We start from the raw sequence: 24,905 nt of genomic DNA, 5'->3' as shown, positions 1-24,905 counted from the left end.
GCAAAATCCATCCTGTCATCTATTTTCTTTTCTTTCTTTCTTTTTATTTTTTTGGTATGGCCAATGAGCTAAGAATGGTTTTTACATTTTTAAATGGTTGGGATGAAAATAAAAAGGATATTTCATGACATGTGAAAATTATATGAAACTCAAATTTCAGCTTCCATAAACAGTTTTAATGGTAATCTATAGCTGCTTTTGCACGAGAGTGGCTGAGGTGAATAACTGTAACAAGAGACTTTATTATAGCCCACAGAACCTCAGAACCTAAAGTATTTACAAAGTTTGCCAACCCCTACTCTGTATTATTCTACATCTAAAATGGGAGATTGTACTGAATAATAAAAGGTTAGATTTGTGTATAGGTTCATATGTATTTGGATTCTTTTTGGGTATTATATTTTCCTCTCTTCCACTAAATGTTACTGCTTTCACAAGCGTAGTATCATATACTATGGCATATCTCAAATACACTTGATTTCAACTCTTTCTATACCCATGTTGCTTTTTTATCATAACAAATAACTTCTAACCCTTCCCAAATGAGGATAATGAATTTTATCACTTTACTAGTTAATGTGTTTTCTTTGCTAGATCAGTAATTATAATCCCCCCAGTTCTATTTATTTCCAACTATATTGCTTTCTGCTTTTGGGCTTTTCAGCCACCATATAAACATTGATACTTCAATAATCCTAACTAAGCCACCTGAACTGATTATGCTATTTTAATTTAATAAATCCTATATTAGATAAAGATTATATTTTCTACAGTCATCCTGTTGTGTTTATTTATTTTTTATTTTTTTAAAATTTATTTATTCATGATAGTCACACGGAGAGAGAGAGAGAGGCAGAGACACAGGCAGAGGGAGAAGCAGGCTCCAAGCACCGGGAGCCCGATGTGGGATTCGATCCCGGGTCTCCAGGATCGCGCCCTGGGCCAAAGGCAGGCGCCAAACCGCCGCGCCACCCAGGGATCCCTGTTGTGTTTAATATACTTAACATAATCAGCTTTGGAACATTCATGCAGTTTTTTTTAGTTTTCTTTTTGTCTTATTTTTATCACTTTTATTTTTTAGTTTTTAAAATATTTTATTTGACACACAGAGAAACAGAGCGAGCCTACGAGCACATGAGCAGGAAGAGTAGCAGAGGGAGAGGGAGACGCAGGCTCTCCACTGAGCAGGGAGCCCAACGTGGGGCTCAATCCCAGGACCCTGACTTCAGTTGAAGGCAGATGTTCAACTAACTGACCCACCCAGGTGCACCTTGTTTCCTCACTTTTTAAATTAACAGCTTTATTGAGATATAATTCTCATACAACTTACTCATTTAAAGCATACAATTCAGTTTTTAGTGTATTCACTATATATTTCCAGAATATTTTCATCACCACAAAAAGAAACCATATGCAGGATACCCAATAGTAGGCATTCCCAGTCCTACTATCCCTAGGTAACCACAACTTTGCTTTCTATCTATATGGATTTGCCTATTCTGAACATTTCTTATAAATGGAATTGTATGATATGTGGTCATTTGTAACAATCTTTTTAAAAATTTTTTATTTTATTTTTTAAAAAGATTTTATTTATTTATTCATGAGATACACAGAGAGAGAGGCAGAGACACAGGCAGAGGGAGAAGCAGGCTCCATGCAGAGAGCCTGACGTGGGACTCAATCTTGGGTCCTCAGGATCAGGCCCTGGGCTGAAGGTGGCGCTAAACTGCTGAGCCACCTGGACTGCCCTAGCTTTTTTTTTAGTATAACGTTTTCAGTGTTCATCCATGTATCACTAATTTTTATGGCCCAATAATATTTGATTATATGTATATATCATATTTTATTTATCCATTCATCAGTTGGTAGACATGGATTATTTCTACATTTTGGCTGTTACGAATAGTGCTGCTATGAACATTTGTGTATAAGTTTTTATGTTGATGTATGTTTTCATTTCTCTTGGTTAATAACCTAGAAGTGGAATTGGTAGGTTACATATGGTAACTTTGAGTTCAATTTTTAGAAAATATTTATTTATTTTTGTTAGAGAGAGTGTGGGGGGAGAGTGTGCTTAATCCCAGGACCCCTGAGATCATGACCCGGCCAAAATCAAGAGCCAGACTCTCAACCACCTCCACCTGAGCCACCCAGGCTCCTCTCTGTTTTCAATTTTTTGAGGAACTGCCAGACTTCCAAAGGTGCTGCATCATTTTACATTTCCCACTAGCAATATATGAAGATTCCAATTTCTCTATGTCCTCACTGACATTGGTTATTGTCTATCTTTTCTATTATAGCCATCCTACTGGGTAAGAAATGGTATCTTTTTTTTTAAAGATTTTATTTTATTTTTTTTATTTATTCATAAGAAACACACACACACACACACACACACACACACACACACACACACAGAGGCAGAGGCAGAGGCAGGGGGAGAAGCAGGCTCCATGCAGGGAGCCCGATGTGGGACTCGATCCCAGGACTGCAGGATCATGCCCTGAGCCAAAGGCAGATGCTTAACCGCTGAGCCACCCAGGCATCCCAAGAAATGGTATCTTATTGTGGTTTTAGTTTGTATTCTTCTAGTGACTAATGATGTTGATGATATCATGTGCTTATTTGCCATTTATATATCTTCTTTATGGAAATGTCTATTTAGACCCTTTGCTCATTTTAAAATTAGGTTGTTTGTCTTTATAAAATATTGAGTCATCCTAACTCTGGGAAATGAACAAGGGGTGGTAGAAAGGGAGGTGGGTGGGGGGTGGGGGTGACTGGGTGACGGGCACTGAGGGGGGCACTTGATGGGATGAGCACTGAGTGTTATTCTATATGTTGGCAAATTGAACACCAATAAAAAATAAATTAAAAAAATTGAGTCGTAGTTTTTTCTGTATTCTAAATATAAGTCCTCTATCAGATAAATGGCTTGCAAAATTTTTCTTTCATTCTGTGGGTTGTCTTTTCACTATCTTGGTAGTGTTCTTTGAAGCATACAATATTTTTAAAAGATTTTATTTGCTTATTTGAGAGAGAGAGAGGGAGAGCTTGAGGGGCTGGGGAGGGGACAGAAGGAGAGGGAGAAGCCGACTCCCTCCTGAACAGGGAGCCCAACGACTCAGGACTCAATCCCGGGGCCCTGGGATCATGACCTGAGCCAAAGGCAGATGGTTAACCAACTGAGCTACCTAGGAGCTCCTGAAGCATACAGTTTTTAAATTATTTTTATTTTTTATTATTTTTTAAAATATTTTATTTATTTATTCATGAGAGACACAGACAGGTAGAGACATAGGCAGAGGGAGAAGTGGGGAGCCCGATGTGGGACTTGATCCCAGGATCCCGGGATCATGACTTGAGCCAAAGGCAGATGCTCATCCCCTGAGCCACCCAGGTGCCCCAATTTTTTATTTTGATGAGGTAATCTATTTACTTTTGTCATTGTGTTTTTGGTGTCATATTTAAGAAACCATTGTCTAATCCAAGATCACAAAAATTTACTCCTATGTTTTCTTCTAAGAGTTGTATAGTTTTAGCTCTTACATTTAGGTCTTTGATCTGTTTGGAGTTAATTTTTGTATGTGGTGTGAGATGGGGGTTTCAACTCCATCTTTGTGTATATGGATATCCAGTTGTCTTCATGTCATTTGTTGCAAAGTTGTCCTAGCATCATTTTTTCCCCATTGAATGGTTTTGGAACCCTTGTCCAAAATCAGTTGATCATAAAGAGTTGGACAACTCATTCTATTCCTCTTTTTTTTAAGGATTTATTTATTTATTCATGAGAGACCCAGAGAGAGAGAGGCAGAGACACAGGCAGAGAGAGAAGCAGGCTCCATTCAGGGAGCCCGATGTGGGACTTGATCCTGGGACTCCAGAATCACGCATGCCCTGAGCCAAAGGCAGACGCCACCCAGGCATCCCAGCTCATTCTATTCCATTGCTCTGTTTCTATCGTTATGCTACTACAACACTGTCTTGATTTGTTTTATCTATTCTTAGGCACATATTCCCTCCTCCCTCACTGAAAATTAGGACATCTAATTAGGACAATTAATGCTATCTTCCATTGCATTAAAGCTGGCCTACTGGATGTGGCTTGGGAAAGAATACTGAAGTCTAGAGTAGAGCACTGTTAACTCTTAGGATCCAAATGGTTGAGAGGTGGGGGTAGTCAGAGAGGTAAGTTGAATGCTCCCTCAGTGTTTAGTAGCAAACTCAAAGCAATAGTCAAAAGTAGTATAGGTTTACTAAGTTTCAAAGCAGAGTACTAATGGTTCCAGTTTCTTTTTATGGATTTTTTTATTTTTTATTTTTCTTAAGATTTTATTTATTCATGAGAGACAGAGAGGCGAGACACAAGCAGAAGGAGAAGCAGGCTCCATGCAGGGAGCCCGACGTGGAACTTGATCCCGGGACTCCAGGGTCACGCTCTGGGCCAAAGGCAGACACTCAACTGCTGAGCCACCCAGGCATCCCTTTTTATGGATTTTTAAAATTTTTTATTTATTTATGATAGGCACACACACACACACACACAGAGAGAGAGAGAGAAAGAGAGAGAGGCAGAGACACAGGCAGAGGGAGAAGCAGGCTCCATGCACCGGGAGCCCGACGTGGGATTCGATCCCGGGTCTCCAGGATCGCACCCTGGGCCAAAGGCAGGCGTTAAGCTGCTGCGCCACCCAGGGATCCCTTATGGATTTTTTAAAAAGAAATACTGCATTGCCCAATGGTGTTGATGGCACAGAGGACAATACTATGGAAAAACGTGGGCATCTTAGTCAAAAAGATTGACAGAAGCTCAATTCTGAATGTGAAGTTTTAGGAAAACCTTGAGCAACTAATTTTGCTTATTTTCCTTTCTATGTATATATGAGTGATAAATGAAAAATATAAGTATAAAAGAGCTCCTTTTAATAAGTCTAAGATAAACACTAAGTGGTAATACTATTGTGTCATATCTTATTTGGCTGTTTTCTCAGTGCTACCTAAATAATGGTGTCTTAGGTTTGAAATGCTGTTACCTTCCTGCCTCTAGCTCTGTTTACATCTCAGAGGGAGTTGGGTCCTGTCCCAGAGTCTGTTGTATGAATTGACCTCCTTGGTTTCCACTTCCTGCCCTTCATTATATGTCCATCTGTTTTCTAGGCACCATAATTTTTTTCCCTTTCTCTTGTTCTTGTAGGTTTAAGACTTAACAAAACAGCAACTCCATATTATTGTTCTAGTGGAGTTTTGAGTAGTAGTGGAGATTAACGTGTATGTTCAATCCAGTAGGAATATTCATTCAATCACTCAAGAGATGAGCTTACAGAAAATGACTTTTAGATAAGTTGCAAGACTAGCAGAGTCCTCTTATATTTCCTACCTTGCTACTTAATTTTAGCATCTTTCATAATCAGTACAGTGATCAAGAACAGGAAATTAACATTTCTACAATCTTATTAACTAACCTACAGGCCTTATTCTCATTTCATCACTTTTCTACTGGTGGTCTGTTTCTGTTCTAGGATACTATTCAGGATCCCATATTGCATTTAGTTATTTCTCCTTAGTCTTGTCTAGTCTGTAACAGTTTTTTCTTTTTTGTAACAGTTTTTAATCTTGTCTTTATTGACAGTTTTGGAGAGTATTGATCAGTTATTTTGTAGAATGGTCCTTTGAGTTTGTTTCATATTTTCTTATGATTTGAATAAAGTTGTACATTTTTGGCAAGATTACTAGGATACAACGATGTATACTCTCCATTGTACTCTGTCATGGAGTTCATAATGATGACAGTTTTATTAATGGTGTTATTTACCTCGATCCCTTAAGTTGGTGCCTGTAGGATATCCCCCTTGGTTAAAGTATCTTAGGAGGAGATGCTTTACGACTATGTGAATATCCTATTTCTCCTCAGATTTTTGCCTGTTAATTTTTAGCGTTCATTGGTGGATCCATATCCATTTCATTTCATATCATTTCCTAGAGTATTTGTGATAAATTTTTGATTAAGTAAAATAGAGCTCTGCCCTCCCGGCAGCCAAGATCAATTACATTAAAGTCCTGTCATATTGGTTAGTGTAACTGTGTATTCTAACTTTCAGAGGCTTAACCCAACAGAAGCTTTACTTCCCAGTGTGGGTATTTTGGGTTATGTAGGTTGTTTTTCATATAATTCAAGGACCCAGGTTAAACTTTTTATTTTGAAGTAATTTCAAACCGACAGAAAAATTGTGAGAATAGTACCAAGAAATCTTATGTATCCTTTACCTAGATTTACTTAACATTTGCCGCATTTGCCTTATTTTCTTTCTCTCTTTCCATGTATGTATATGTATTTTATATCTATTCATCCATCCATTTATTTATCATCTACCTGTACTAAACTATTTGACATTAAGTTGCAAACATCATGCTCTTATATGCCTTAGTAGTTTAAAATTAAATATTTATTTAATTTTAGTATACATATAAAGTATTTGGAGAATTGCTACCTCATACAATTAGTGTGAGTTTTTAGTGTGAAAAACACTAAGTATATTATAGCATTTATAAACAGTTCTCTTTAGACTTACAATATCTAGTCATAATACTGTTTTTTAAATATAAATGTTTTTTTAAAAAAAGATTTTACTTATTTATTCATGAGAAACAGAAAGAGAGAGGCGGAGACACAGACAGAGGGAGAAGCAGGCTCCATGCAGGGAACCTGATGTGGGACTTGATCTCGGGTCTCCAGGATCACATCCTGGGCTGAAAGGGGCACTGAACCGCTGAGCCACCAGGGCTGCCCCATGATACTGTTTTTAAGTTTTCTACTAAAGTATTAAATCTGAAGACTGTACACAAGCACATAGAGTTATGCACATTCAGGAAGTTTTTTAAAAAAGATTTTATTTATTTGTTAGATGGCAAGTGAAAGAGAGGGCATGACCTGGGGGAGGAGCTGGAGGAGCAGACTTCCTGCTGAACAGGGAGCCCAGTGTGGGGCCCAGTCCCAGGACCCTGGGACCATGACCTGAGCTCAAGGCAGATGCTTAACCTACTGAACCACCCAGGCGCCCTTCAAATTCAGGAAGTTTATATCAGTACAGTACTTTAGTCTGCAGCCTATATTCCAATTTCCTCAGTTGTCCCCAAAATTTTTTTTGTGGGAATCTTTGTTTTTTCCTGATATGGGATCTCACCCAGGGACACATACTGAATTTGTCATTTCTCTAGTCTCCTTTGATCTGGGATCATTTCTGCAAGCCTTTCTTTGTCTTTTGTGACATTGACATTTTGAACAATGACATTTCATGACACTATTTTGTAGAATGTACCAAATTTGGGTTTGATTGGTAGCTACCAACCAACTCATGTTTAGATTAAGATTATGCATTTTTATCTGGATCATGCATGAGCAGTGAGGTCCTTCTCAGATAATGCATGCATTAGAAGGCACATATCTGTTTGTCTCTCATTGGTGATTTAAATTTTTATCATTTGGTTAAAGCATTGCCTATATCTGAAGTGTATTTAGGTATGAAATATCAGAGTGATCAATACCAGGAAGTCTCGGGATCCCTGGGTGGCGCAGCGGTTTGGCGCCTGCCTTTGGCCCAGGGCGCGATCCTGGAGACCCGGGATCGAATCCCACATCGGGCTCCCTGTGCATGGAGCCTGCTTCTCCCTCTGCCTATCTCTCTGCCTCTCTCTATTTCTCTTTCTGTGACTATCATAAATAAATAAAAATTAAAAAAAAAATACCAGGAAGTCTCTTACAACAGTGTTTAGATTGAAAAATTATAATTGAAAAAACTTTCAAAAGCATTCAGCTTGACATATACCTAACATGAAACCAAGTTTTTTTTTTAAATTTTTATTTATTTATGATAGTCACACACAGAGAGAGAGAGGCAGAGACATAGGCAGAGGGAGAAGCAGGCTCCATGCACCGGGAGCCCGACGCGGGACTCGATCCCGGGTCTCCAGGATCGCGCCCTGGGCCAAAGGCAGGCGCTAAACCGCTGCGCCACCCAGGGATCCCTGAAACCAAGTTTTAACTTCTTTTTTCTTGAGTCATCTTCTACCATTGAAATGTTAATGCAGGATTTACCCATTCATGACTTTTTATTTCCTCTTGGGGGCAATTTTTTCCTTTAAATTTTTTTTATTGGGGCATCTGGGTGGTTCAGTCGGTTGGGCCATAGGTCATGATCCTAGGGTCCTGAGATTGAGTCCTGTGTTGGGCTCCTTGCTATGTGGGGAGTCTGCTTCTCCCTCTGCCTGCCACTCTCCCTGTTTGTGCTCTGTCTCTGTCTCTCTCTCTGACAAATAAACAACATCTTAGAAAATTTTTTTTATTGTAGTAAAATACATAACACCATTGTAACCACTTTTAAGTGTACAATTCATTGGCATTAAGTACATTTGCAATGTTGTACAACCATTACCACTATCCATTTCCAGAACTTTTTCATCGTCCCAAACAGAAACCCTGTACCTACTAAACAATAATTATCCATTTCCCCTCTCCCCTAGCTCCTGGTAACCTTATTTTAAATGTCATCACAATATTTTACTATAAACAGTAGCTTTCTCTTATATCTGTGATAAGGTCTTTCAATTTTTGCTCTTATATGAAGACTATGATAAAAATATTATTTGCCATGTAATACAGAGCAATTTCTGCATTTTGGCATAAATTAATATCTAGTAACTCCAAATCCTGGTACAGGGAGTAGTTTTATTCTGAAAGTTGACAGGAATAATTGTTGGTTTGGTAATTTTTACCTCCAGGGTTGGGGTATTTTGGATGGGATAGGGCAAGGAGAGGTGAAATTATTCCTGTAGGGAAGCAGATCAGAGTTTATTTATTTTATTTATTTATTCATGAGAGAGACACACAGAGACACAGGCAGAGGGAGAAGCAGGCTCCATGCAGGGAGCCCGACGTGAGACTCGATCCTGGGTCTCCAGGATCAGGCCCTGAGCTGATGGTGGCACTAAACCACTGAGCCACCTGGGCTGCCCGCAGATCAGAGTTTAAATTGCCTTTTGGGGATCCCTGGGTGGCGCAGCGGTTTGGCGCCTGCCTTTGGCCCAGGGCGCGACCCTGGAGACCCGGGATCGAATCCCACATCGGGCTCCCGGTGCATGGAGCCTGCTTCTCCCTCTGCCTGTGTCTCTGCGCCTCTCTCTCTCTCTGTGACTATCATAAATAAATAAAAATAAAAAAAAATCTTTAAAAAAAATTGCCTTTTGTGTTTTCCATCTTGACCATCTACCAGTTGGGTATAGGCATTCAGACCATCCATGCTTTTGTACATGGTTTGATAGGTATAAATACATAGAAATTAGGATAAATTCCCGCAGTGTTAGAGGCCTAGGGTTCATAAAGGCCCTTTCTCTCACTGCAGTCTTGGTGTGTCCTTATTACCTTGTCTGTAAAGTGAACCACCTTCTCTGCAAAGGCTGCTTTGGGACAAAACTGTAAGACTGACTTTCTTTTCTTTTCTTTCTTTCTTTCTTTCTTTCTTTCTTTCTTTCTTTCTTTCTTTCTTTCTTTCTTTCTTTCTCTCTTCCTTCCTTCCTTCCTTCTTTCTTTCTTTCTTTCTTTCTTTCTTTCTTTCTTTCTTTCTTTTCTTTCTCTCTTTCTCTCTTTCTTTCTTTCTCTCTTTCTTTCTCTTTCCTTATTTATTGACATTTTAAAAAAAGAGTTTGTTTATTTGACAGCACACAAGGAGGGGGAGAGGGAGAAGCAGGCTCCCTGCTTTGCCCGATGGGCTTGATCCCGGGACTCTGGGATCATGACTTGAGCTGAAGGCAGATGATTAAGCGACTGAACCACCCAGGTGCCCCACTATAAAACATTTTGCAGAGTAAAAGGGGCTCCTTATTCTTAGTAACAGTTCTCATTTTTCTTCGAGGGTTCACTCACAATCATTCTTTTGTGTTGGGAATATTTATTAGAACTAATTTTAATAGCACCATACAATGTAGCTAGCATGGCCACGTGTCCTAGTTTGCTGGAACTGAAGAAACAGCTATAGATTTTAAAATTCTCATAAAATAATATTGCTCAATGACCCACCCATTCCTTTGATGTATGGTGTTGGATGTCTGTTTCATTTCCTCAGAAAATTTTTAAAAAATATTTATTTATTTACTCATGAGAGACATAGACTGAGAGAGAGAGGCAGAGACACAGGCAGAGGGAGAAGCAGGCTCCTCTCAGGTGCCTGATTCAGGACTTGATTCCGGATCCCGGGATCACGACTGGAGCCGAAGGCAGGCACCCAGCCGCTGAGCCACTCAGGCGTCCCTCATTTCCTCAAAAATTTGACACGGCCTTGAGCCTGTTAGCAGATTTGGTTCCTGTGGGCTGTAGATGTAAGAGAGACTCCAGGACTAGCCTGTGTCTTGCTCTTGAGAGATTAGTGTATTGATAGATGGCATAACCCATTATTAGGTACCTGCAAACAGTTTACAGGCTTTCTGTGTGGTTCCTACACTTTGAGGATTCCTAGAGGCAAGAAGTCATTTCTCTGAAGAATCAGTAGTCTTTAGGGTCCTGCCTCAGCTTCCTATTCATGGAAGATCTGAAATTGAATGAGGTAGCCCCTCACCATTAAAGTTCTTACGAAAAAAAAAAAATAAAGTTTTTAGGGCCTTAATGATTCCTATTGGGATGAGTCGAGCAGAAGTCAGGCAGTCCCTTCTGCGTGAGGATTAAGGATGAGTGCCTTTGAGGTCTGAGCCAGCTGAAAGGACCCTTGTTCATTTTCTACTCTTGTCTGAAGAAAGATTGGGTCAATTCTCTGTTTCTTCTCTGGTGGTACAAAGCTCATTCCAAGAGGTGATGACTGTTTTGGTTCTATATTACTGCCTGAAAACCCACTCCAGAACTTGGTGGCTTACAGTAACCATTCTCAGAGTTTTGTTGGTCAGGGATTTCAGAAGGTCTCAACTGGGCTCTAGATAGCATTGATGGGGTGGCTGGTACTTCCAAGATTGCCTCTTCACTCTTAGGAAAGGCTCCTCAGTGTCTGTGGCCTGTATCTCTCCATGTAGTATGTCATCCTGGCTTAGGCTTTTCACCTCATGGTGGGCCCTGGGTAGCTGTACTTCTCCCAGGGCGGTGATGGAATGAAAGCCTCTGTTTTAAATTCAATTACAGGGCAGCCCAGGTGGCTCAGTGGTTTAGTGCTGCCTTCAGGGCATTATCCTGGAGACCTGGGATCGAGTCCCACGTCGGGCTTCCTGCTTGGAGCCTGCTTCTCCCTCTGCCTGTGTCTCTGCCTCTCTTTTTCTCTCTCTCTCTGTGTCTCTCATGAATAAATAAATAAAATCTTTAAAAAAAATTCAATTACATATTGACAAACATATTCGGTATAGGGATTGTGATATTTACTATTTTATTTTGTCATATTGATCACCTAATGAGGGTAGAAAGTTGAAGGAAAGAAGGAATACTTTATTTTCTCTGCTCTTTGGATGTTGGGTTGTTCAAAACAGGAGGTTCAACTTTTGGCTTGTTTTGGATTACTGAACACATCCTTTAGAAATGATTTCCTAATGCTTTCCTGGCCATCTGGTGTGAGCACAGAAGACCTTTTACTCCATAGAAGTAAGCTGATAATAATAACAAGTTGAAACATCTTGATAATAAATATATTTGTACAGCTTTTCTAATCCCAGGTTATTGAAACTCTGTCAGCCTTGGCTGTTATCCATGCTCTCTCAGTGCCCTTGTGTTTTCTTTTTTTTTCTTGGGCCACTCATGCTGAGTGAGCACTAGAGCATTAGAAGGAGGAGCAGTCACTGGGATGTAAAATTGATGAAGGTAAGGATTGGGTTCAATTGCAACAATCCTAAATTTTTGGAGCAAGAGGGGCATGACACCCTCACCTCCCTTTTTACATATAAGAAGAGGTGTAAAAAGGTAAAATAGCTTTTCTTAATTGCAGCATCTGATTCTCTATCCACTTGACCCTAGTACCGATTGATAACACAAAACAGATGTGCCTTGGGCAAGAGAAGCGTAAAGCTGGATCTTTTTATGATCCTGTACTCATTATTTGTAGCATTGGATCTTTATTTTTTTTAAAGATTTTATTTATTTACGAGAGACAGAGAGGGGCAGAGACACAGGCAGAGGGAGAAGCAGGCTCCATGCCTGCAGCCTGATGTGGGACTCGATCCTGGGTCTCCAGGATCATGCCCTGGGCTGAAGGCAGCGTTAAACCGTTGAGCCACCCGGGCTGCCCGCATTGGATCCTTAAAATAGGAAAAGCGATGTTGATTCTAACTAGAAATTGTGGGCCATTTAATAACATGTGAGGCGGAATTACAAGGAAAGGTGAGAAACCAAGTGCCTTCCAGCTTCTACCACCTTATCTTCTATTGCCTAAATTAATAAAAGGTCAATTTTTAAAAAGTAATCTCTACTACCAACGTGGGGATTAAACTCACCACCCCAAGATAAGAGTTGGATACTCTACTGACTGTGCCACCCAGGTGCCCCTAAGTGGTCAACTTTTAAAGCAATAAAAAAGGAAATTTATTTATTTATTGTTTCAGGGAGAGAGGGGGTGAGGGTCAACGGGAGAAGGAGAGAGAGAATCTTAAGCAGGCTCCATGCCCAGTGCAGAGCCTGATGTGGGGCTCGATCTTACAACCTTGAGATCATGAGATGAGCTGAAATCAAGAGTCAGACACTTAACCAACTGAGCCACCCAGGCACTCCTAAAAAAGGAAATTTCTGGTAAGCTTTGCCTAACTTAAGAGTGCTATTTATATTACAGACAAAACGCTAAATTTACTAATACAAACATATCCTAGTCAGAGTTTTGAATGCCCATAAGCAAGTCCCTAGAATTATTTTGAATGCTCAGATTATAAATCCTCCCCCCATACCATAAATGTATTACCTAGCACTGTAAGACTCTTTATGGGGTGTCAAATATGTGGGAGGATTTAAACAAATTCTCTTAAATGCTTCATGGGATAAGATGATCCAATGGGAACTGAATGTTTTCAATTAGGACGTTTCCATGGATACCATTAAGCGTGCCAAAATTCATAGCCACAGGAGATTTTATTTTCTTCAATATTGATTAAGAAATCTGAGAACAATCTCAAGAAGTGTAGGAGGTAGGCAGAGGATAAATTCTGAGGGTAGTATAAAATTTGCTTTCTCTCCCATGGTGAAGGGCTAGTCCAAATAAAATTCTAGGCAGTCAGCCAAGTCTAACAACAGGATTTCTGTCAAGAGAGTGTCCAGAATAAAAGTGAACATGGGTTACTTCTTTTATTCCAGGTGTAGATGTTATTTATTTATTAACACTTGCTTTTTTATGTGCTGGGTACAAGGCATTGGTGGTGTAAGACAATCAGAAAAATCACAACCCTTTTATCTGTGTTGTTTATAACGAAAACATTCTAAATGATGTCAGCATACATCTTAAAATTTGCATCCCTCTGGGAAGGAGTCACATCTTAGGTTATTACTCATTTTTAAACACGGATTCTTTTCCTGGATTCTTAGATCTTCGAAGGATCTGTGGATAGAATTCAAGGGGACCTTGACCTTGAATGAAAAAAAAAAGTATATATTTTGACTAATAATAGATATTTAGCATATTCATCAATTAACGTGGGCAACAAATTACAGTGCTATTAGCCCCACCTGCGACTGTGTTGTCAATCAGCTTCATAAGGCATCACAGCTGTTACAGACATCTTGCACTATTTATGCTAATCACTACTTCAAAATTTTGGCTGTTATTAGAGTTTCCACTCTTGATGCTTAATGTCATAATAAAATAGTATATATATTACCATATCACAAGTTAGTACAATATTTTAATACCTGTTTTAATAATTGGCTTCCCCTTTAGTCCTATGCTTATTTTTTGCATTTAAAAAGATTTCTAAAACGGATTCACCAGCCATGGAGTAAAAAATGAAGAACCTCTTTCCTAATAGAGTGCAGAGTGTAAGAGTTATCATATCTTAATATTCTGACCACAATTTAAGAAAGCAGTTTCCTAGTTAAGTGCCTTTCATTGAAAATCTTAAAAAAAAAAAAAAAAGTTAAAGGTCAAAAGGGTGTTATTTTCTGTTGGCTCCTGTGTGGGCCCTGCAAAGTACTTTGCAGGCAACTTTGACTTTCATTTGAGAATTTGCCTTCAGAGGATAAGATATTACCATGACAAAAGTTTAAGAAGAAAAGGTTTTCCGGTCTATGATAGGCTGCATTCAGTAGATCACTATTAAATCCCTGGGATTTGACCCAGATACATTTGCCTGCAGAGTCCTGTCCTTTACACAATCCTATACTACCTCTTTAGCATTCATTTCAACCTTAAGAAAGGCAGGCAGGCAACGCCTGAATGATAACAGTTTGTGTTGTATTAGCTTTCTATTGCTGCATGACAAATTACCTCTAAATTTAGCACTTTAAAACAACAAACATTTATTATTTCATGCAGTTTCTGAGACACAGGAATCCAGAAGTTAAGCTGGTGGTTTTGGATGACAACTGGGGTTGTCATGGTCTCTCCTGGGGTTGCAGTCAAGTTGTCATTCAGGCCTCAGCCATCTGAAGGCCCAATTGGAGATGGAAGGCCTGCTTCTTTGATGGCTCACTTACATGACTGTTGGCAGGAGGCCTCAGTTTCTCACCACATGTGACTCTCCTTAGCGCTGCTCGAATGTCTTTGAACATAGTAGATGGCCTCCCGCAGAGTGAGGGATCTGAGAGAGACAGCAAGACAGAAATCACAGTACCTTTTTTTTTTTTTTTTAAAGTAATCTCTATGCCCAACCTGGGGGCTTGAACACACACCGTAGATTGGGAGTTGCATGCTCTGCTGACTGAGCCAGCCAGGTGCCCCCTCCCCCCTTTTAAGAAGCCACAGTATCTTTTATGTCCTCACCTCAGGGGTCACATATCATCATTTCTGTCACATTCAATTGGTCACAAAGACAGCCCTGAAACAATGTGGGAAAGGGCTATATAAGGGCATGGTGAATACTAGGGCATGGACATCATGGGGGGGCCATCTGGGAGACTGGTTACTACATGTGTAGGATCCTTATTTCCCATAGTTGCAAAATTGTAAGTTGTATTTCCTTTTCATATTTTAAAATTCCAAAACAGAATTTCAAACTTTAAAATACCCAATCATTCCCAACATAAATGGAAATATAAATTTACTTGTATAAATATTTAGTGAATGGGCAAGATCAAATACATATTATAAAAACTGTGTTGGGGCAGCCCCAGTGACGCAGCGGTTTAGCGCCGCCTGCAGCCCAGGGCGTGATCCTGGAGACCCTGGATCGAATCCCACATTGGGCTCTCTGTATGATGCCTGCTTGTGTCTCTGCCTCTCTCTCTCTCTGTCTCTATGAATAAATAAAAAATCTTAAAAAAAAAACTTGCAAACACTTCATTTGAGGAATTTAAGTTTTTACTGAAATTCCAGTTAACATACAGTGTAATATTAGTTTCAGGTATACAATATAGTGATTCAACAATTCCATACATCACCTAGTGCTCATCATGATAAGCATATTCCTTTGGGGGATTTGTTTTTTTATTATTTATTATTTTTTATTTTTTAAAAGATTTTATTTATTTATTCGTGAGAGAGAGAGATAGAGGCAGAGACACAGGCAGAGAGGGAAGCAGGCTCCATGCAGGGAACCTGATGTGGGACTTGATCCCAGGACTCCAGGATCATGTGCTGGGCTGAAGGCAGAAGCTTAACCGCTTAGCTACCCAGGCGTCCCATGGGACTTGTTTTTTTAATGGGCTGAACTAGCAGAGGCCTCTTGAGTCCTGAGAAGTTCAGACTGCTCTGGTCTCTTTTTTTCCTGGAAAATCTCCCTGTACCAAACACTGAATCCTTCAATTCCAAAGCCTTTCCAACTTCCTTATGTTTTTATTGTTGATTTGGTGTGCTTGAATGACAGCCAAAATAGAAGATAAATGGTAGATGCAAGGACTGGGTGGTTTCCATGGAGACTTCTTGCAGAAGCCTCTCCTTTCTTCATTCATCTATTTCTGGGACGTGCCCCTTCCAGTTAATGTGTGGTGCCCATCAATCTGGTAGCTGATGGAAAGGGGATTTGTTGAACCAAATTCAGAACTGAGTTTTTCTGTGTATCTCTGAGGTTGAGTTAGGTTTTTATGAAACTTGAGGATCTTAATGGGTCTTCTTCCTGAAGCAGTTTAACTCTCCTTTTGTTTTTTTCACTTGGTTCGAGCTTTGGGGAATAGAAGATAGGCTTTGACTGGGAACAGAGGTATATGGATTTACTGTGTCTAATCGAGCAACCATGAAATCAAAAATGTTTCCACCTAAGGAATCAGCCCATCACTTTTAACCACTGTTGATTGCATTGGCTTAGAGCTTTTTGCTTCCTTTAAGTATTTTCCTTTTCTTTTCAAAATTGTGTTTAGTTGGATGTGACCAATTCTACACGAAGCTGGCTCACTCACTTTCGATCTTGACTCCTACTGTCCCAATGTCATGCTTCATTTACACAGTGATAGCTTTCCTTGACTCTATTGACTTAACATCCTATGCATCATATTTTCTTTCTTAGACATAGGAAGATTGAAAAAAATTAAGAATTTGAAGAAAATTTGCAAAAGTGAAGAGCACTGTGAAAGGTAGCTTTAATTTTAATTTTCACTGTAGCCAGAATAGGTGGCCACCTGATGGGCAGAACTGCTTTCTCATTGTACACTGTCCAGTATAGGTGTCCAGGTCAGTCAAGGTCAAACTGGTCATCAGTACTACTTTTGGTTCTAAGTGTAGCTGTAGCTGTGTATAGGGGATCTTACAGTTATTAATAGAGGTTATAATAAAAATGTGATATAGTGTCAAATTGTAGGTGTGTTACATGTGGGTGGAATAGTTGTCTACATTTGAAAGGTGGGAAGCTGGAGGTTTTTGTAATTTTAAGATACCTATTATCAATTTTAAGAATTTCTTGGGATGCCTGGGTGCCTCAGCAGTTAAGTGTCTGCTTTTGGCTCAGGATGTGATCCCGGAGTCCTGGGATCGCGTCCCACATCAGGCTCCCTGCATGGCGCCTGCTTCTCCCTCTGCTTGTGTCTCTGCCTCTCTCTCTCTCTGTGTCTCTTTTGAATAAATAAATAAAATCTAAAAAAAAAAAGAATTTCTTGATCATCAGAGGTGCCTGGGTGGCTCAGTTGGTGAAGCATCTGCTTTTGGCTCAGGTCATGATCCCAGAGTCCTGGGATCGTCTCATGTTGGGCTCCCCGCTCATTGGGGAGTCTGCTTCTCCTTTTCCCTCTGCCATTCTCCCTGATTGTACTCATGCACTCCCTCTGTCAAATAAATAAATAATATCTTAAAAAATAATTTCTTGATTATTATAAATGCATGACTGATGTTATTTTCTGATCCTGAAGATTGGTGGGCATTTTGAAAAGGGACCAAGATGAGAATAAAAACTAATTATAAAATACATTTAAAAGACTGATTATGATTCATCAGAATATTTTTTACAACTTATAAATTGTGTGTTTTTACCTTTGGGACACATGTTCTTAAGAGCTGACTTCTGGGGATGCCTGGGTGGCTCAGCGGTTGAGCCTCTGCCTTTGGCTCAGGGCGTGATCCTGGGTCTGGGGATCAAGTCTCACATTGGGCTTCCTTTCATGGAGCCTGCTTCTCTCTCTGCCTGTGTCTCTGCCTCTCTCTCTCTCTCTCTCATGAATAAATAAATAAAATATTAAAAAAGAGCTGACTTCTACTTTGCACTTTGTAATGTGTGTCAGCTATGTCTGCTCATGAGCATGTTTTCATCTGTGCATCATGTTATATTGGGACTTGGATGGAATGTAAATCTTTTTCTGGCCTAAATCTGAGTCTAATCCTCTGCATGGCTTTGGTAGAAAATCGATTTCCTCTGCTGCATCAAGATTTTTCAGGTCACTGCTCTTTGGAGGTTTCCCAATTCTCTTAGATTAAAATAGATTTTGTTTCTCTGCTGCATACTAGTATTCTTTAGTAGGACACTGGGATCTAGAAAGTGAGAAAACAGAGCCTGGTAAAATATCCATGGGTTCTTTTTTTTTTTTTTAAAGATTTTATTTATTTATTCATGATAGTCACAGAGAGAGAGAGAGAGAGAGAGAGAGGCAGAGACAGGCAGAGGGAGAAGCAGGCTCCATGCAGGGAGCCCGACGTGGGATTCGATCCCGAGTCTCCAGGATCGTGCCCTGGGCCAAAGGCAGGCGCTAAACCGCTGCGCCACCCAGGGATCCCGATGGGTTCTGTTTTATTTATTTTATTTATTTTTTTGGGGGGGTTCTGTTTTAGTTAACTTGTTGATACACTGTACCTTTGAGGAGCCAAGGAGTTTATGTGCTTTCAAAAACATCATTTGGGGAACATTTAAAAGGTGGCATTTGTAGGTGAGCATGTGTGCTTGACTTTAATGAGTTCTGCTTGGTGATCTGCTCACTAGAAAAGAGTGGAAAAGAGAGGAGCTACTGATATCCTACTTAATCCATTTGATGAGTATGGGCCATTGGAGCTGGAAGTAGGGTGACCAACTTGGACTTTCTCAGTTTTAGCCCTGGAAGACCTACATCCTGGGAACTACCTCAGTCCTAGGCAAACCAGGATGGTTGGTCATCCTGGCAGTGAAGAACATGGAGATGGATGGTTTGGAAATGGTGAGTACTCATAGATATATTTTTTAAAAGATTTTATTTATTTATTCATGAGGGACACACAGAGAGAGAGGCAGAGACACAGGCAGAAGGAGAAGCAGGCTCCTGGGAGCCTGACGTGGGACTTGATCCCAGGTCTCCAGGATCAGGCCCTGGGCTAAAGGTGGCGCTAAACTGCTGAGGCACTTGGGCTGCCTCATATACATATTTTAAGGAGGGATTTATTATACACATGTACCATCTTGCCACACAGTGATGCTAGTGGGTGAGTGATTTTACTGTGATTTGATTGAAAAGCAATGAAATGAGGGGAGATAGAGGTTTTTCCACTTTCTGAACCTAAGATTTAGGGGATGCTTTGGTAAGAAATTATTACCGTTAAGTTTTATCTTTATCTTGGACAATGGAAAGACAACTCCACTTATCCCTTCTTTCATTTTTTTAAAAATTTTTATCTATTTATGATAGTCACAGAGAGAGAGAGAGAGGGGGGCAGAGACGTAGGCAGAGGGAGAAGCAGGCTCCATGCACCGGGAGCCCGACGTGGGATTCGATCCCGGGTCTCCAGGATTGTACCCTGGGCCAAAGGCAGGCGCCAGACCGCTGCACCACCCAGGGATCCCTTATCCCTTCTTTCAACTTATGTTATTTGTGTCTGTGTGTATACATATATATATGTATATTTTATACATGTGTTTATGTAACACTAAATATATTTATATAAAATAACAAAGATCACAAACAAATATAAAACATAAAACTATAAGTGAAAAAAAGCATCAAAGTCATTAGGACCTAGGGCTAGGCAAAGACTTTTTCGACTTGACACCAAAGGTGTGATCCATAAAAGGAAAAAATGATAAATTGGATTTCATCAAAATTAACAATTTAAAAAAAATTAACAATATTTACTCTGAGAAAGACTGTAAGAGACAAGCTACAGAGTGGAGAAAATATTTGCACATCACATACCTGACAACAGATTATCTGTAATATATAAAGAACTGTCAAAACTCAACAGTAAGAAAACAAAAAAATCCAGTTAGAAAATCGGCAAAAGACATGAGACATTTCAGTGAAAATATATAGACAGATGACAAATAACCACATGAAAAGATCAACAAGGGACGCCTGAGTGGCTAAGCAGTTGAGCGTCTGCCTTTGGCTCAGGGCGTGATCCCGAGGTCCAGGGATTGAGTCCTGCGTCAGTCTCCCTGTGAGGAGCCTGCTTCTCCCTCTGCCTATGTCTTTGCCTCTCTCTCTCTCTCTCTCTCACTCTGTCTCTCTCTCTCTCTGTCTCTCATGAATAAATAAATAAAATCTTTTAAAAAATTTTAAAAAAGATGTTCAACATCATTAGCCATTAGGGTAATGCAAATTAATGTCACAATGAGAGATCACTACATACCTAGCAGAATGGCTAAAATAAAAAATAGTGACATGACCAAATACCGATGAGGCTGCTAAAAAACTTGCTTGCTTTTGAAAAGGTACAGTGATGTAGCCCCTCTGGAAAAACAGTTTGGCAGTTTCTTTAAAAACACTAAATATACCATATGACCCAGCAATTGCATTCCTGGGCATATATCCCAGAGAAAGGAAGATTTATGTTTACCTAAAAACCTGTGCACAAATGGTTATAGCAGCTTTATTCTTAATAGCCCATAACTGGAAATGACACAGGTGTCCTTCAATGGGTAAATGGTTAAACACACTGGTATACCCCATATCATGGAATACTACTCAGCAATTGAAGAGAATGAACTATAGATATAACAACCTGGATGGATCCCTAGAGAACTCTGCTGGGTGAAAAAAAGCCAATCCCAAATGGTCACATACTATGTAGTTATATTTATATAATGTTTTTTAAAGGACAAAATTATAGAAATGGAGAACAGATTAGTGGTTCTCAGGGGTTGAGGGGGCAGGAGCAGGAGTAAAGTGATTGGCTATAAAAGGACAGCATAAGAGATCTTTATGGTGAAGGAAATTTTCTGTTCTCTATTTTGACTCTATCAATGTCAGTATCCTGGTTGTGTTCTTGTATCGTAGTTTTTACAAGGTGTTATCCTGTGCATCCTTTACCCAATTTCCCCTGAATAATCTTTCTCATGTCATTTCTTACAACTGCATGTGAATCTACAATTATCTCAAAAGTTTAAGTTTTGAAAAAAGCATTTAAGAAAAAAAAATACAACAGGACCTACAAAGATCAGAATCAGAAGAATCAGAAATAATAAATAATGCAGCACTTTTGTATTTGGTGGTGTCCTAAGGTTCTGGCCCAGTTTTGTTCTGAAATGGGTCCATGTGAGTCCCTGTATGTAAGTGTATGATAGACTTTTTTTCCTCAAGTGCTTCTGATTTAGGAAGCTATTTTCTTTTTTTTTTTTTTTAAATTTTTATTTATTTATGATAGTCACACAGAGAGAGAGAGAGAGAGAGAGAGAGAGGCAGAGACACAGGCAGAGGGAGAAGCAGGCTCCATGCACCGGGAGCCCGACGTGGGATTCGATCCCGGGTCTCCAGGATCGCGCCCTGGGCCAAAGGCAGGCACTAAACCGCTGCGCCACCCAGGGATCCCAGGAAGCTATTTTCTGTATGCCTTTTCTGTGCCTTTTGTCTCTGGTTTTGTTAGACACATTCTAGTTTCTTCATTTCAGTTTCAAGGTCATTTCCAAGCACCGTTAACTTTTATGATCTCAGTTTTGCAGTGTGTTCTTACCTAAGGCCCTGAGTATCTGGACACTAGACTTGTTTTTCTGAGTGATGTTTTTCTCTTTGCCTATATAATAGAGATTTCTGGTTGTTCACTGATGTTCATTTCCTTCTTCTCTTTTGCAGTAGAAACTCCAGTTTTGGGCTGGGCACATGACAATTCAGAATAAAGGTTGCATTTGCTCAGATTTCAGTAGCTAAGTATAGCAGTGTGAACAAGTATGAATCTTCTATTTTGATTAAGCCATAAATTAAATGGAACTATCAATTTGCTTTAACAAATACTTAGTGAATAGGTAAAATCAAATACTTTATATAAAAGCTGTAGATTGTGGGTTGGATTGTGTCCCTGCAAGAAGATATGTTGAGGTCCTAACTCCCAGTACCTTGGAGGGTGGCCTTATTTGGAAATAGGTCTTTTGCAGATATAATGAAGTTAAGATGGAATCATACTGGAGTAGAGCGGGCTCCTAATCCACACAAAGACAGTGCCACATGAAGAGGAAAATTGGAGCGATGCATTTACAAGCTGAGGAACTCTTGGGGAATTCCAAGGAGAGAGGCACGGAACAGATTTTCGCTTAGAGCTCTCAGAAGGAATCAACTCTATGGATACCTTGATTTTGGACTTCCAGCCTCCAGAAATGTGAGGCAGTGAATTTCTGTTGTTTTAAGCTATCCAGCTTGTGGTGCTTTGTCACAGCCGCCCTAGGGGAACCAGTACATTATGTTTTAAAACTTCTTAGATTATTTTAAAAAATGGGTTGGGCATGCAGAGGCTTCTTAATCTGAATCTTGAGACATTTGGACTGAGTAGGCTTTCTTTCCTGGAAAATCTCACTGTACCAAACATAGTCTTCATCGCTCCAAAGCCCTTCCAACTTCCTTACGTTTTTATTGCTAATTTGATGTGCTTGAATGCCAGCCAAAGAATAAGGTAAATGGTAGATGCAAGGACTGGGTGGTTTCCATGGAGACTTCTCACAGGAGCCTTCCCTGTCTCAGTTCAACAGTTGTCAGGGAAACATCAAGTTTCAATTTGTGGGGTCTGCCAGTTTAAGTGGCTCTTGCCAATTTAAGAGGATATGGTTAAACCTCTTCAAGATCTTAATAAACAAATTCAGAGCAAAGCTTTTTTAGATTCTTTTGGAGTTATAGTAAGTTTTTCTGTTATTTAGGAATATTAACTAGTCCTCTGCTTGAAGTGTGCAAACTGCCCATTTGTTCATATGCAGAAACTGCTGATTGTGAGCTGTGGGGGAGGTAGAAAGGCCCATAGCCAGAGAGCTGGTGTCCAATGCCACACGACTTCATGATCTTTAGCGTGCCCTGCAGTATGGGAGATCCAAGAGGCCTGCCCTCTGCATAAACTGTTTACAGGCTGTGGAGTTGGCAGACTCAGTACTGTGTGTTTATTGCTTTTCGTTAGCTGTTGTTGGATTGGTGGCTGGCATTGGTGGTGGGTTAATGGAATTGATGGTGAGAGAGATTCTGGATATAAGCAGTTGTAATAATTGGGAATCCCTAGGGTTATCACTATTGTGACAGCTTCCCCATTGTGCTGTTTATCAAATAGCTATGGTAGATTGTAAAATTCCCCCAATACTGTGCTGCTCCTTTTTTTTTTTAAAGATTTTATTTATTTATTCATGAGAGAGACAGTAGAGAGGGAGAGACTTAGCCAGAGGGAGAAGCAGGCTCCATGCAGGGAGCTCGATATGGGACTTGATCCCGGAACTCCAGAATCACGCCCTGAGCCGAAGGCAGATGCCCAACTGCTGAACCACCCAGGTGTCCCTGTGCTGCTCCTTTTAAAAAAGATTTTATTAATTTATTTTAGAGAGAGAGAAGGAGTGTGAACTGGGGGAGGGAATAGGAGGGGGATAGAATCTCAAGCAGACTCCACACTGAGTGTAGAGCTCAACGTGGGGGCTCCATCTCAGGACCCTGAGATCATGAACAGAGCCAAAACCAAGAGCCAGATGCCTAATCGACTGAGCCACCCAGGCACCCTGCATCTTCTTTTCTGTTTTTTAAATCAAGATGTGAAATCTGTGTCTCTATCCTTAAAGTGTTGGCTGGTCTCATGACTTGCTTTAATCATAGAATACAGTAGAAGTGACTGTGCAAGTTTTGAGCCTTGGTCCAAAGAAGGATTTCACCTTCAGTTCTTGCTGCTTTGGGAGCTCTGCCACCAAGTGGAAAAGCCCAGGCTCACCTGCTGGAGGCTAAGAGGCCACATGGAGGCTAGTGGAGGCCCCCAGTCAACCCAATAGCTGACTGTGGAAGCCTAAGTGAGTCCCACCTGACATCAGCAGAGTCTGGTCCACATCAGTAAAATTGGCTAGCTGAGCTCAGCCCAGATTGCTGACCCCCAAATTATTAACTAAATAAATGTTTTAAGAACTAATGTTTTGGGGTGGTTGGTTATGTAGCAATAGATAATTGATAGAGCTGAGCTTGGATGGGCCAGTCAAAACTTATTTTTGACCTCTTTTCTATAACACCCAGGAGTCATAGCACAATCATGTTAGTAACAGACATACCTGTGGGTAATTTAAGCAAAAAAGGAGTTCATTGGGTAGCTCAGTCTTTTCTTAAGAAAGCTGGGGGAAAGGCTTGAAAAGTGCACAAGAGGCAGCATTGCTAGAACTACAGCCATATCATGCCACAGATTTGGTCTGGTGAAGATGCTGGAACTGGAGCCACTGAATATTTGTATACCTCTAGGTATATCTCTCTTTGCCTGCACTGGACCTCAGATGTGGGGCTCGGCACCCCTGTTGCCCCTAGGAACTGACATTGCTGCTGTTTTCAGAAAACAGTGATCTACTATTCCTGCTACTTTGCATACTCATTACTGATTCAAATGCCCTGTAGTGTGTCTGACCAAGCTGAGGGCCTGTGCCCTTACCAAAATCAGGAAAGTGAGTATCTGACATTTTTAACTTATTTAGCTGAAGGCAGGTAGAAAATTTCATAAACATTGGCAAGGTGTTGTGATGCTGGGCAGCCAAAAGAAAAATCAGAAAATGTTTATTAGTTTCTGTTTTGTACTCTGGTTGACTCAGTTTTAGCACAGTTATGATGAAACTGGATTTGAGGTTCGTTCCTTGGTTCTACGGAGAGAAAATATTCAGTCTGAGCCTGTACCCTTTACAATCTCTCCCTTTCTCACAGATGTGTGCCCATGGACATTTGGAAGGCCAAAAAAATAAGAGGTTCCTAATTTGCATGTATCCCTGGTTGCCAAGGTACAAACAGTATGTGTCTTTCAGTTGCTAGGCCCAAAGAGACTTCATTCATTGCCACAGTATGCCACCTAAGAGAATAAATGAATGAATGAATGAATGAATGGCATCTTAGTGAACATAAGGGGTTGCCTATTTGTTCAGTGAATTTGGTTCATGTGACATTTATAATATGAATTGCTGGGTGGCAAGATCTTGAAATTCAGGTCATTTCTCATTTTCCAGAATTT

General features: G+C 40.1%; 1 protein-coding gene across 11 annotated transcripts in view; it reads left to right on the top strand.

Moving 5' to 3' along the window:
• REPS2 (RALBP1 associated Eps domain containing 2) overlaps window positions 1–24,905 on the top strand; it is a 231,736-nt gene that overhangs the window by 20,235 nt on the left and 186,596 nt on the right. Inside the window, exon 1 of one of the 11 annotated variants that reach the window (XM_077889686.1) lies at window positions 15,044–15,103. The exons of 8 other annotated variants lie outside the window; for them this stretch is intronic. In XM_077889686.1, coding sequence (XP_077745812.1) covers window positions 15,068–15,103 — 36 coding nt within the window. In that variant the 5' untranslated portion in view covers window positions 15,044–15,067. Of the gene's footprint in view, window positions 1–15,043; window positions 15,104–16,641; window positions 16,667–18,667; window positions 18,707–24,905 lie in introns of those variants that run through there. 2 more of the 11 variants (XM_077889689.1, XM_077889687.1) reach the window with 2 other exon arrangements.

Source organism: Canis aureus, chromosome X (genome assembly GCF_053574225.1).
Source record: "Canis aureus isolate CA01 chromosome X, VMU_Caureus_v.1.0, whole genome shotgun sequence".
Classification (NCBI taxonomy): domain Eukaryota; kingdom Metazoa; phylum Chordata; class Mammalia; order Carnivora; family Canidae; genus Canis; species Canis aureus.
The sequence above is the reverse complement of the archived record's forward strand: the minus strand, read 5'-3'. Positions and strand labels throughout refer to the sequence as shown.